We start from the raw sequence: 13,940 nt of genomic DNA, 5'->3' as shown, positions 1-13,940 counted from the left end.
ACCTGACTGGGCCATGCAGACGCCGGGATCCAACAGATATGTAGCCAAGTACACAAGTACACAGATGGTTACTCTGTCACTACATCCCGTGCTCACATGCACATGGCAATCTCGAAGTTACCCCACCACTCCCGCCCGCCCGCCCACGGGACCACTCGTCAGCTGTGGATCTGTTTCCCGCCCCTCCATCCATCCATCCAACCATCCGTCCATCCATCGCACCCATTCGAAGGGACGGACATCGTTTTCTGCTACTTGAGTACTCTAGAGTACAATAGTATCATATACCAAGGTAAGTACTCTACTTTGTACGCAGCAAATCCCAAGCCATCATCGCCGGCTCCAGCCCCGGAATGTCGCACGGGTGACATGCACGCAGCCGCCTAGAACTCTTTCGATTGGCAAAAAGCAACGCTCGTTCGTGCTCTCTCTCGCTCCGGCAAAAGAACGACAGAGGTGATGTCGGATTGTCGGTGTGTCGGAAGTGTGGGCACGGTGTGTGCTTGGCTCGCCTTCCAGAATGTCTCCTTCCGCTTCGAATCCATTTCCCCTGCGCAGCTTCGGTTTTTTTTCTTCCTCTTCTTTTTTTACTTCTTCTTTGAACGGGCGAATGGAATGAGCGCAAGGCTCGCCTGTAACCACCCCCACCGCATCACAGACCCAACTCTCCCGGCCTCGAGGGTCCAATCGCGACCGACGCGGCCGATAGCACAGTCGTACCGAATGCGTCGGATGCAAGATTGCAAATATTGCATAATAATGCACCGAGAAAGCAACCCGGGCCCCTGTCAGCTGCTGTCTCGCCCTGTGTAACCGCTCGGTTAGGGATGTGCGACTGGCATATTCTTGTTCGGGCGTGGGAGGGAGACGGGACCCCACCGAGTACCGTCGAACGAACGACCCGTCGAAGGTACCAGCGCCATGGATTGGCCAGTGTCGTGCTTCCCCGACTGTTTGTAGATCACAACCGCCCTCCTCCACCGCCTCCCCCTCCCCCCTACCCCGACACGTCCGGATCCCAATTGCTTCGGAATCTTGTGTGCGATGCGCCATGCGCACTGGAGTTCTTGAAGACCGTCGCCTTCCTTCCGCTCGAGTGCAATGCAGGTGGTGCGGTTCACAGCACCAACAGCATCAGCATCAGCACCAGCAGCACCGTGTGTTCTTTCTGTCCGCCGTTCCCGTTCCACCCCCTCCCACTCCCCCCGGCCGGCCACCGGCGAATTCGATCGAGCAATCATCTCTTGTTATTCGCTGCCCCTCTCGGATGGACTCGGCGGATATGCTCATCGCCTCTGTCCCTCTACCCTTCCGCTGCCAACCACTTCCCGCAAGTGATTGATAGAAATCGACGTGTGCCGCACGCTGACTGGGTGGGGCCCCCCTCACCTGGTCGTCGCAGAGCATGGGGAGCGGTTTTATCTTGGAGAGCCCTGTGCACCCGCCCCCCTCTCCTCCGACTAAACCTTCTCTTTTCGCCGACGCGAAACATGTGTGGTGGTGGTGAGGACACCGTCTGACACCGTCTGGTTGGTCGTGGTTGCGCTGCTGGTTCCATGGTAACGTAACAGTCCAACACCCAGACAAGTACTTTCTAACGGAAGTAGTCTATATGTCGATTCTTCTTGCGCACACACCTCTCACACACCTCTCACACACACACACGCAAGCACAAGCACAAGCACGAGCACAAGCACACCACACTCCAGAGAATACATATCGGAGCTTTTTTGAGCTTTTTTTTCTTTCTTCCTTTCTTCTTTTTTCTTTTTCTTTTTCTTTTTCTTTTTTCTTTCGTTGGTTGTTGATGTGATGTGAAGGCTCCAGAGATGCATACATACCGCCGATGGAGGAAAAGCCACGATGCCCGTCGATTCAATTGACGCACGTTTTTCTCCACTCCATTTCAAATCTACCATACTCTACGCAGCGCCCCGCGCGTGTCCGATCTGTTTGTGGCGCGGCGGGAGGGAAGGGAAGCAAGTCGTCGGGTGCGGCGAACGGCGCTGACATGGAGTCGCAGACTGTCGAACTAGTGAGGTTATTTTCTCTGCACCGACAAGTTCTAGAGCTCTGCACAGCTAGTTAGCACGGGCCGCCACCCCGCCTCCCGATGGCAAAACACGTACGAGAAACGAAACCCGGAGAGAGAGGAAAAAAACTAAAAAAAAAAACTACGCAGAGACCGACCACACGAGACGAAACGAGTGTGACCGAGCTGCTGACCTATCGGCGAGGTGCAGGCGTATGCGAGCGCCTAGGACTCTCATGGCACGTCACTCGAGTACATAGATACATGCTCAGGACGACCGGGGCACGTGCTATCACTCGCGTAGGACGGACCCCGCGATGTTTCACCCGGCCTACGGTGGGGGCTAAAGATTCATATGGTGATCCCCGAGCACGAGTCTGGGGCGGTATAGTCGATGTGCTCGTTTCGGTGCGAATGGGTGCGATTGGTGCGATGGGAGTGGGGCGGTCGTGTCGAGCATCCATCCGATACAGTTGCAACTTGCAAGTCAAGGTCACCGACTGAATATCATCATGACCAATATTGGAGAATGAGAACACGCGATGCCCATTCCGTCCGTCCGCTCTAGAGTACATACGGTGGCGGCAACCATGCGGAAGAGATGAGGGGGATGGATGACTTGCAGGATTTCACGGAAGGTAAGGGACGACAAACTAGAGTAAATTCGCGGACATGGCTGGCGTTGGACCACCGCGACGATGACCGCATTCTATGGCATGTGAATGAAGAGCTTGACCGGCGGGGTCCAGCAGTTCCTCCATCTTGTCCGTCGGAGCGCAAGAATATCCGTGATTTAGACCATGTGAAAGAATATACAATCACGGTGAATTTTGCTGGACCTACATATGGTCCTATGCACGAGGGAACGACCGCGCCGCCGCCGCTGCCGTACCTACTCTACCGTATATGCCTGTCCCGTTTCGTCCAGTGGTGGCGGCGGCGGCGACGCAAATGACCGGTTTTTACTCAAGTAGACGAGCGCGAAGCAAGGGGCGGTGGGGCGGGGTGGCGCTCATCCGTTTCGGTCGGTCGGTCAGTCCCCAAAGTATTGGGGTGAAAAGTGAAATTGCATCCGCACCCGGGGTCCAAGGAAACCGTCTTCACCGCAAGAAGTGCGGAATCCCCTCCCCCCTCCTACCCCACCCCCCCTCATGCGGCGGGTTCGTCAATGGAATGGGTGCATTTTTTTTCCGCATTGCATTGCATTTTGGTCGCCCCGGAAGTATTCGGGAGTCGGGTCTCTCTCGAGTGATCACTGATCATTGATCAGGTACTCTGCACCTCCGCCGCTGCCCCCGCCGCCGCGCAGCGCCACGAAAGTACTGCGGCCTACGGCCTGCCGGAGAATTGCACCGTACCTTACATTCTCCACCTACATACTACAGCGTATGTAGCTGCGTAGGTAGGTAGAGGGGTACATATATGCAACCTCCGCCGGAGCGTACCGGTACCTACATTGACATATGTATGCATACCCACAGCGCCGCACCGGTGCATGGATGGGTTCATTATTGCTGTTGCTGTCTGTCTGTCTGTCTGTCGGCTGGATACATAGAACAAACAAACGGATCATACACGGTGATCTCCAGAACGCAGCGGCAGCCCGGCGGCGCGGCGGCGCGGCGGCGTGGGTGAAGGCTCAATATCCAATATCCATCAAAACCGTGGTTCACGCGAAATCACTCGAGGTGCACTTTCTTTCTCGTCGGTGATGAATGAAATGGCCGGAATGAAATGAAATGAAGATGCAGTGGTGCGGAAAGCTGGGGGCTTGGTGGGCGGTGACGTGAAGTTTTGATGGTACCTACAGATATGTCCGTCTACGATGGTATGATATTATGATATTAGCAATGCGTGATGCCGCTATTTCGAGCAGCTGGATGCTGGATGAATGGATGGATGCTGACCAGTAACTACTAGTATCACCAAGAACCTTCGCCGGAGTAGGTAGCCTTCACCTCGCCTTAGCACTGTGTAAACTTCAGCTTCAACTTCAGCCCTGAACTTTGAAGATGAAGACGGGGAACGAGGTAAGCGGCGGTGAGTCGGTGACCACACTTGCTTGGAAGTGGGAATACACTTCCCGTTTCCGTTGCCGCTGCCGTTTATACCCATCAATTATGAGTAGCTTCCAGCCGTTCATCAGTGTGTATGTAGGTAGATATGTGGCTACATACATCTTGTTACTTGGCGAGCACCGGAAATGACGGCATTCTTACTCGGTTGACTACCTACAGTGGAGTAGAAGCTGCTTTGAGTGTACTCACGGCCAGAAACGTCGTATGTGGCATCGAGATTCGAGAAGACCTGTCCAAGAGCATTCTCTGCAGAAGAAAACCTCTCTTCCGTCTTCTTCCTATCTCCGGCACAACTAGTGGATGCATAATAGCATACCGTAATCATTTCGACATGAGAGCATTTGTACATGTACGTACAATACAATATATACCCCTCGCTTCTCACTCTTACTCTCACGTTTTGCGGGCTGAGCTACGAGCCACGAGCTTGTTTGCGGCTGGACAACTGTGCAAGTTAGTTCCGGTAGCTCTGGGGGGGGTGGTCTTGGAGTGGGTGACTGGGGACTGGTGACTGGTCCTGACTTGGGCTGGGCTGAATCACAGCTCACAGTGGTCTATGCAGCCGGGATTCTCTCTCGAGCTGCTGGAACTCTCGCTTCTTTGAATCCGCACGGCTACATAGAGCTAGCTAGTTGGGCTGCTTGCTTGCACGGACACAGTCACGGTCACAGCTCGCAGTGGCCCACATCACTTCCTCAGACTCAGACTTGGAAATTCCCCACACCCTACCCCACACCATCCCATCTTTCCCTGGCTCTTTCCCTCGCTCCTCCGGATCGGGGAGCTGCACATGGAGGTGAAGATTCTGATTTCGGCGATGGCGATGGCGGCTGGTCCTCGAGTCTCGACAATGAGCTGAGCTGAGCGGTGAGTCTGACTCGCGAGCGAGCATACATGTTCATACTTACATCTATGCATATATGCATAGATGCGTACATACACTGTACAGCCCACGGACCACGGTCGGTCGATCGCAAGCGGGTGTGTAGACGACTACTGTAGAATTTGGGTGCAGACTCTAGTTACTCTGGATCTAGGGCCCCAAAGGCGAAGGCGACGGATGGCGGATAGCGGAAATCGATGTGTCAATAGTCAGTAGTCAGTAGTCAGTAATCTAGTCAGTAGTCAGTAGTCAGTAATCTAGTCAGTCCTCACACGGCCAAAATTTCCGGCCGTGTGAGTATGTAGTCAGCAGTCAGTAGATGGACATGTACCGGAATCGGTGTGTCATGGTCTTGGTCATGATCATGATCATGGTCACGAGCTGGAGCCTGGAGAGTGTGTCTGCGGGGTTGGGCTGAAGTTAACTGCTAGGTGGTTAGCTGCTGTCGCGAGAGCTGGCTGGCTGGCTGGCTGGCTGGATATCCCAGGAGACGAGACGAGACGAGACGAGACCGGGAAACGCCCATGGCCGCAAGCCGGGCTTGAAGCTTGGAGCTGGGTAGACTCGGCTGCTAGTTACTGTTACTGCTGCTACTGCTGCTACTGCTGCTAACTACTGCTGCCTGGAACTTGAGAGTCGAGATCGACGGCCGTTGGGTTGGGTTGGGTTCGCCGTAACTATCCTCTAGTCAGTAGTCAGTGGTCAGTGGTCAGTGGTCACGGCCTACTGCCCAGTCCGAAACGAAATGGAAGCGGAAACATTGCCCAAATGCATACCTATGTAGAGTACATCTGCATCTGCACCAAAGTTCCGCCCCGACGATCGTACAGTACAGTACATAGCGTAAATCTCGCAAGTCCGCGGTACGTAAGTCATGTATGTACCATTTCGACAGTGGCCATTTCGACAGTGGTGGTGGTGGTGGTGGTGGCAATTGCTCCTCCTCCTCGGTGTGTCTTTCCGTCCGTCGCCTAATTAGTCCGTGTTCTTGCAAGTTACGGAATGCTGTCCCGAGTTAGCGGCCCTGAAGGGCTGATGGGCGTGAGGTTCTGTATCACTCGCTCTTCCCTCCAGGTACCAACATATGTATTAGCCCATCACAGCGGTGAGCAGTCACCACATCTCACACAGTCACGCCCTCTTCCCGTTCCTCCTCCTCTGTAGTTACATGGTTAGTGGCCCATCTACGCCGGACGGTTTTGCACGCGTCATCGGTATCACTCAGGACTTTACTTTTCGTGGCGATTCATCTTTCATTCTCCTCCCATAGGCTGCATGCGATATAAAACAGGAAGATCTCTCTCTCTCTCTCTTTATCCTCCTGCTCCTCCTCCTCCGATGGATAGGTATCATTATCTCCAACAGCGCCAACTAACATGCGTGCGCCCGAACTCGGGGATGCGAGCTGGCTAGCGTAGTTAGAGTACGCAACTGAACAATATCACACTCACACTCACATTCTCCACAGGTTATGAGCGCGGCCCAGCAGTAATAGATACTACTAACAGTGGTTGTGTTCACAATTCATGGGAGATCACTCGGCTCTATGTCTGTCTGTCTGGGGGGGAGGGGGGGAGGGTTCATTTATGAAAGTAGTGTACACACATCTGCTAAGGTCGAATGCTACGATGATGAAACAAAAAAAAGTAGTGTACACGCCTGCTTGCTAGTGATGGTAGTGAGAGCGAGCTACCTAATGTATAGATATCATATCCCCTCTTTCCCCACCCTCGCCTCTTTTCCGCCACCGCCGCCGCCGCCGCCGTGGTTCTTTCCCTTCTTTCCCTTCTTCTTGTCATGTCCGCCACCTCCGCCACCTCCGCCACCTCCTCCACCACCACCACCATTCCTCCCCTTCCCGCCGCCCCCACCACCACCACCGTGAATAACCACCAACGGCCTCTCGACCAACTCCCTCGCCTCCTGACCATGCTCACAAACCCGTTCCCTCTCCCTGCCTTTCAACATCTTGGGCGCCCACAACCCCTCCCCCTCCTCCACCGCCCTCAACTCCTGTACCCACATCTTGACAAACTCCCCAGCCCCATAATCCTTGCTCTGTTTAATTTGATTAAAAACCCTATCGCCGCGGGGATCATTCCCGACGCCGGCGTTATACCTCCAGTTCCCCCAGTTGCTGGCAACATCATAGTCGACGAGCAGCTGCTCGTACCACTCTGCGCCGACGCGCCAGTCGATGCGCAGACGCTTTGCAAGGTACGAGGCTACGTTTTGCCGCGCGCGGTTGCTGGTCCAGCCTGTGTGGTAGAGCTCGCGCTGGCTCGCGTCCACGAGGGAGCAGCCGGTTGTGCCGCGGAGGAAGCGGGAGAGGGTGGGGGAAGGTGTGGCGGGGTGCCAGATCGCGCTGTTGTAGCTACTGGGGCGGGGGATGGGGTGCAGTGAGAAGAGCCCCGCGCCCGCTTGTAGTGCCGTTAGACGGAAGAAGTCACGCCATAGCAGCTCGAAGCGCACGGCTGCGGTGCCGGCGTTCTCGCCTTTGCCGTATCCGGGGGCGGAGGCGTAGGCGGGATCGGCGGGGTCAGCGCCGTCCTCGAAGGAGAGGAGGGCGCCGTGCACGCGCCGCGCGGAAACGCAGCCGTGCGAGAGGTAACCCGAGAGCTTCGTGGAGAAGTCGGCCCCAACTAGGCCGTTGCGGGTGGCCTTGTAGCGGGTGACTGCGCCGCTGGCGAGGAGGTGCTGCACTCGCTGCAGGGCGGCCGTTTCCCCGCCCTCGAAAGCGTGTGCGCTCGTGGCGCCGGGGGGATATACCAGTGGTGGGCCGGGAAGGCCGAGGTCGGCTAGTGGCGATTGGAGCGCCGTGATGAGGCTGAAGAGGGTGGGCGGGATGCTGAATGGTTCGGGCTGTGGAGGGATGGACGGGGGGGGCGGACAGAGCGTGGTGGGGGTTGGTTGCGCGGGAGGAATCGTCTGCCGCAGTGGCTCGACCGTCTTCCGGAAGCTGGTAAATACCGCCGGCGTGTCTTTCGGCGAGAAGGAGAGGTCCTTTCTGGTTTGTGCGTCAGCCCGTGAACCCATCCTGAGCAGGTGGGAAAGTACAAGCTGTAGAGATAACTCCCGTCCTCCGTCCCCATCCACTCGACTCCCAACCTTTCCGCCACACTCCTCACCTTCCCTACCTCGGTCCTCTCCTCCTCGCCCACCGCATCCGCCATAGCGACACCCACCACCTCCGCTCCATCCTTCCTCAACCCCTCAATAACCCCCTGCAGCACGTCCTCCGGCCGTCCCACACGGAGCACGAGGTCGCTACCGAGCTTCTGCAGCGACGTCTTAAGGTCCCACAGGGACTCGGACAGGAACTTGACGCGGTGCGGTCCGCATTTCCAGAACTTCCCGAGCGTGGAGCGGGTCTGCGGGTATGGACATGGTGTCTGTGGATTGCTGAGGAGGCCGCTGACTTCGAGTGAGAGTGGGCTGAGGATGTGGAGTGGTAGGAGATGCGTGTGCTGCGTTTGCGCGGTGATGGTGAAGAGCGGGTTGTCGTGAAGCCGCAGGTCCCGGCGGAATAAGAGGATTAGAATTCGGGGGGAGGGTGACATCTTGACCTGAGGATAGAGTTCATACGAGGATGGGGTTGTGGGTACTCTACATAGGTGATATATACTGCAGTCGCAGCTAGGTTTAGTCCAGGACGGTGCAGAATCATGGCGTCATAGACTTCAGCGGCTCACAGTGACGAGATCAACCCACGGTCCACGCACGGTCCACGTCTTGACATCAAGCTCAATTGCATTCATGGGCTTTTAGATAACACGCTGCGGGTCTAACAGGTAGCACTAAACACGCCCTTCGACCTCCACTTCTTCATGAGGCCTCCAAACCTCTCCTCGGCACCAGGAGCAGCAGTGGCAGCAGTACTCGAAGTCGTCTCGCCCTGGTGCTCCTCGTGCTCCTTCTTCGCCTCCATGCCCGCGGGCCCGTTATGTCTCTCCCACGGCTCCACATACTTCTCGAGCAGAGCGATGCTGCGGCCCATCCAACTGTTCTTTCCAAGGCTCTGCACGGATTTCTCGATGCGCGGCGCCTGCGGCCTCGCGAAGGCGTCGATGTCGCCCGCGTCACAGCTCATCAGCGTCTCGGTCGTCGACAGGATATCGGCGATCAGCATGTCGAGCAGGTCGACGCTCATGCTCTCGCGAACGACGACGCGGAGGATCTCGGTGCCTTCGACGGCGGGGGGAAGATTGTAGTCTTGGGTGGTCAGTGGAGGAAGGATCAAGTTGTCTGAGCGGAAGACTTACTGGGGATGATATAACCCTTGACTCTCAGCAGCGTGCTGACGGACTGCTGCTTGACATGCGGATACTCTTTACGGAACTCATCGCTGAGACGGAAAGCAACCACCGGCAGGCCGGGATTGTACAACTTCGCATCGTCATTCGAGATGACACCGAGCTTACTCTGCGCCTCGCCGCCCCAGTTCCCACGTTTGCGGTGGATATCGGAAACACACGTGTACCACTCGCTTGCCTCGAGAGCCTTCGACAATAGGCGAGCATTACATAGCGCGTTATGCATAATATTGCTGTAACCTTCTTTGCCGAGCGCGAGGAAGTTGAAGTACTGGGCGATCACTTGCGCCGATGGCCGCGAGAAGTTGAGGGTGAAGGTTTGCTCCGTGCCGCCGAGGTAGTGCAGCTCGAAGATCAGCTCCTTGGGAAGCCACTTATCGGAGCGCCAGATTGCCCAGCCGAGACCAGGGTAGACGAGGCCGAATTTGTGACCAGAGGTGGAGATAGAGTGGACGCGGGGGAGGCGGAAGTCCCAGAGGCCGTCGACGGCGTTTGTGAAAGGGGCAACTGGGGGATTGTCAGTATAAATTTCAATTCAAACCCGGAGGAGAGGGCGTACCCATGGCTCCTGAAGCACCGTCAATGTGGATCGGAATTTCATGGCCAGTCTCCTGCTCGTATGCATCGAGGATCTTAGAAATCTCCTCGACAGGCTCGTAGTGGCCGGTGTACGTGCTGCCTAGGATCACGAAGACGCCGATGGTATTCTCATCGATGTTCTCACGGACCAACTTTGCGTCGAGGCAGTAGTGCGATCCGGCGCTCACGGGGAGGATGCGCGCTTCCACTTCGAAGTACCTTGCGAATCTGGATCGTCGTTAGCACAGACTGCCCGTCAAGTTGAAGGATGCGCATTATACTTCTCGAGTGCGACCTGCGCATTCGCGCCCATTATGATGTTTGGCTTCTCAGTGCTCTTTCCGTCGGCTCTCCTCTTCTGCTGCCACAGCCTCTTGAAGGCCAGACCTCCCAGATGAATAGCTTCACTGCTTCCCGTAGTCGCCGTACCGATCGCCGTCTCCCCCTTCGGCACATTCCACAGATTTCCGAGCATCGAGATGCACCTCGAATGGATAGCCTGGACGATGGGGTACTCGTCGGCATCGGCGAGGTTCTTGGATATGTTCTCGGCCATCAACTTGTCGGCATACGGATCCATGAAGGTATTCACGAACGACGCCAAGTTCAGATTCGGCTTGCCGTCGAGATCCAGCTCGTCCTTGATGATCTGGTAGATGGACTGGGTGTTTCCGCCTTTCTCAGGCATGCGGAACTTGGGGATCGCGACGTCGGTGTGGTACCGGCTGCCGTAGACATTGTGGCTGGTGGAGCTGTCGGCGCCGTGGTGGGCGAGAGGGCGGTGCTTGATCGGGTTCTCGCGGAGCGAGGCGATGAGCTCATCCGGATCGATCTTGGATTGATCGTGAGCATTCGGGGTCACACTCACTCACTCTGGAGAGGAGAGACCTACGTGTTTTGAAAGCGACATGTTTGTGCTTCTGCTTCGGGAACAACAGTAGAAGGAGAAGGTAGCAGGTGGCTTCCAGTTCGCGGTTGGCAATGGCGTTTCGTGCACGGGAGCAAAGGAACAGGAAGAGGATCTTTAATGCCGTGGAGAAAGGACGTCGAACCAGGAGGGTTCGCAGGATTAAGTAGGTGACGTCCATTCCCAATCGCATCCCACTCGGAGCGTGCCGGTAGGTACCGTTGTGCGGGGTGAAGACGGGCGACGACGGCGATGACGATGATGACGATGATGGTATTGTGACGCTTGCATTGCGCGGATCTCGGCAACACACAATGCCCGCTCTGCTCTACATGCGCCCCACTTGCAGTTTGCTGCGCGGTCCCCCACATTTACCAAACATCTGTTCCCTTCCACTGCTCCCTCTCCCTTGCCTCCGTTGCCCCCCGAGCACCTGCTGTCTTCCGCTGTCTTGTCTTGTCTTCACGCTGTCTTTGTCCTGTCTTCCCGCTGTCTTTGTCGGGTCTTCCTCACCAGCCAAAAAATGCGAACACGAGCTGTTTGCTGCAAACCACGACCCACATTATGGCCTGATCTTCACACTTTTCCGTCCTCGTCGTCGATGCAGCCGATCGGATGATCGACGCAATCCACAAAGCTTGTTTTCCATCGAGCTTGTCGAAAGCGGCCTGGCGGAGTCGAGTGGGGCCGCAGACATCACCACACGATGGCCAAACTTGTTCGGCATCCTGCTTGTTGCCATGGTTACTGCTGCTACGGGTACTCCACAGCACAGCAACTCCAGAGTCCACACTCAGAAACTCAACACTGGGCTGAGGCTATTCTTAGCAACCGTGGGCCGTGGCGTCGCTGCACTTCGCTTCTCCGTTGCAGGCTTAGTTACAGCTGCACCACAACGACAGCTCGTGCGCTGCGCAGTTGACGAGACGAGAGAACACAAACCACAGCAGCTGACAGCCGACGCCATCATCACACGAAAACCCGCCGTTCCAACACCGCGTCGTCGTCGCCAACATCCCCCGCACCGCCAACACCACATGTCAGTCGTCGCTTAGCACTAGCCACCTCGCGTCGACTGCGGGCCGTACTCGGCCAGCCAGCCAGCCAGCCATGCCGCGCCCATCATCCGGCACGCGAAAAGAGGCGGCCTTCGTCGTGCTGAGCGTGTGCGTCATCACCATCTTCTCGATCTTCATCCTCGCCGCCGCAAAGATCGGACGGGAGCTCAAGGCGCGGATCGTCGTGTTCTGGTGTGTTCTCCTCCGCTCACTCCGTCCCTCACCAACCGCCAAGCTGACCCACTCGCTCACTCACGTAGGGCAATCCTACTGACCACGGCGCTCGCGATCCTGTCGCTCCTGTACCTGACCGTGCTGGTCGCGTACTACCGCCCGCTCTCGCGCCACGGCAGCACCGCGGTACTAACGTTCATCCTCGGCGTGGCCTGGGCCGTCGCCACCGTCGCCGAGATCATGGATCCGAACAACACGTTCCCCAGCCGCAAGGCGCGCGTGCAGCAGAGCGGACATGTCGGCGAGAGCGAGCTAAACTTCCGCGCAAGAGTGGCTTTGAGCGGGATCACGGCGTTCCTCCTCCTCGTCTTGGCGCTGTTCGGCGGGTTGAGAGTGCTGGGCATCACCGGTACCGGTACCGGCAGGGGTGCCGGCGAGAGAGATATGGAGATGCGCTCGCAGGTCACGACGACGACGACGACCCCGTCTCCCGAGCCATCGCCGTCCGAGCAGCCGTCGGCTACTTCGAGGAGGAGCGCGATCATGGGCGCCCTGGCGAGGGTGGGGATCATTAAGGATCGCACTGCGACTATGGAGAGGGCCATCCCTTAGTTGAGAACGATGGCATTCGTGGAATCGACCGGTCAAGCAAGTCTGGCAGGCATACGTTGGCGTTCGGGTTGTGTTTGCAGAGAGTATAATGGGCTCTCTGTCGTTGGATTACGGTGTTGGGGGGATTTTTTTTCTCGTTTCGTCTTGCTTTGCTTTGCTTTCCGTTGCTTTGGTGATACCGGTGCTGGGTTTGCTGCATATACATACTATACGTATCATGGGCGCTCCGTCGTTGACGTTCAGCGGGTTGGGTTTGTTTAAGGGAATATATAATGACGTCTTGATCTTGCATCTGTTGTTTTTTACTACCCCTCTCGTCAAAACCTGTTGCTTGCGATACATATGCTCTCGGCGCACGAGCAAAAGCCGGACAAAAGAGGGTAAAAAATGAAATAAAAAACTGCATCCGTCGGGAGTCGAACCCGAGCCAATTGCTTGGAAGGCAATTATCCTACCGTTGGACCACGGAAGCTGCTGTTGTTCTTCTTGCCATTTTACATATCAGAGTATAACCGAATATTAAATCGTTACATGGCTTATCACTCAATTCTCCCAACCAACCTCAGCTAGAGCACCCATTGTAATTTGTGCGTCGGAATGATTGCGTGCCGTGCCGTGCCGGACTGGGAAACGCACAATGATGGTATATACTAGATGTTAATAGGTATATGTAGCTTTCAATGGTAAGAACCAACACTTACCGTACTATCCACCAAAGCTCCACACTCACAGGCAGCAGCCCGCCCCTGAATCTCATCTCCTCCCGCATCCTGCGCGCAGTAACCGAAAGCACACCTACACCCTCCCCCACACCCCTATACCCGCCCTCGTATGGGCGGGCCATGGCTCTACTTATGTATGCCGAGATCATTCCCACCACCCGAGCTCCCCCTAGCTCTATATAACACGGCGATCAGCGCGCGGCCGCAACTCAGTCGGGACTCGGGACCGGATACCTATATAGCGTGACCGAAAGCGCTGCCGACTGGTAGGTATCCGACGGGGCCCGCGCAGGCTCGGGATCGGGATCGGGCTCGGGCTCGGGAACTGGGAACTGGAACTGGGGCATCCTGCCGATGAACTTATGTACGGGCTAGAAACGAGCCAGAATGTGGTAGATCTAGAGAGAATGTGGGTACACCAACACCAACGTACACCAGAGCGGATGGTTCGATTTCTTCATGTACCTACTAGGTACCTACTGAGGACGTCCCCTGGATACCCACCTAGATAGGTAGATCAAGAGGAGAGGAACGAGGAAGGAATAGATCTGTGTAGGGCGTGCGGCGTGCCGTTCAACGTTC

General features: G+C 56.3%; 4 protein-coding genes and 1 non-coding gene across 5 annotated transcripts; 2 read left to right on the top strand and 3 right to left on the bottom strand.

The window, feature by feature from the left end:
- Positions 1–6,554: 6,554 nt before the first annotated feature.
- Positions 6,555–8,691, bottom strand: BZA05DRAFT_458611 (DNA photolyase, FAD-binding/Cryptochrome). The gene is made up of 2 exons (XM_051487610.1): positions 8,051–8,691; positions 6,555–8,000 (listed from the first exon to the last, which is right to left on the bottom strand). The coding sequence occupies exons 1-2, from the start codon at positions 8,551–8,553 to the stop codon at positions 6,701–6,703; spliced, it is 1,803 nt and encodes a 600-aa protein (XP_051336828.1). The 5' UTR covers positions 8,554–8,691; the 3' UTR covers positions 6,555–6,700.
- A 1-nt stretch (position 8,692) lies between these two features.
- Positions 8,693–10,950, bottom strand: BZA05DRAFT_141129 (pyridoxal phosphate-dependent transferase). Its single transcript, XM_051478896.1, has 5 exons — positions 10,778–10,950; positions 10,167–10,717; positions 9,866–10,113; positions 9,256–9,813; positions 8,693–9,205 (listed from the first exon to the last, which is right to left on the bottom strand). Exons 1-5 carry the CDS (start codon positions 10,793–10,795, stop codon positions 8,778–8,780), a joined length of 1,803 nt encoding a protein of 600 aa, XP_051336827.1. The 5' UTR covers positions 10,796–10,950; the 3' UTR covers positions 8,693–8,777.
- Positions 10,840–12,103, top strand: BZA05DRAFT_141141 (uncharacterized protein). Its single transcript, XM_051478897.1, has one exon. It carries the CDS (start codon positions 11,107–11,109, stop codon positions 11,845–11,847), a length of 741 nt encoding a protein of 246 aa, XP_051336826.1. The 5' UTR covers positions 10,840–11,106; the 3' UTR covers positions 11,848–12,103.
- Positions 11,903–12,791, top strand: BZA05DRAFT_458607 (uncharacterized protein; the record flags this gene model as incomplete). Its single annotated transcript, XM_051487609.1, has 2 exons — positions 11,903–12,042; positions 12,111–12,791. The coding sequence occupies 2 exons, from the start codon at positions 11,903–11,905 to the stop codon at positions 12,634–12,636; spliced, it is 666 nt and encodes a 221-aa protein (XP_051336825.1). The 3' UTR covers positions 12,637–12,791.
- A 246-nt stretch (positions 12,792–13,037) lies between these two features.
- BZA05DRAFT_t244 lies at positions 13,038–13,108 on the bottom strand. Its single transcript has one exon. It is a non-coding gene; the product is annotated as a tRNA-Gly (tRNA).
- Positions 13,109–13,940: the final 832 nt, after the last annotated feature.

The sequence above is a fragment of the Tricharina praecox genome (assembly GCF_024521635.1).
Source record: "Tricharina praecox strain CBS 144465 chromosome Unknown BZA05scaffold_24, whole genome shotgun sequence".
Classification (NCBI taxonomy): Eukaryota; Fungi; Ascomycota; class Pezizomycetes; order Pezizales; family Pyronemataceae; genus Tricharina; species Tricharina praecox.
Note: the sequence above shows the minus strand (reverse complement) of the source record. Positions and strands in the feature narration are given on the sequence as shown.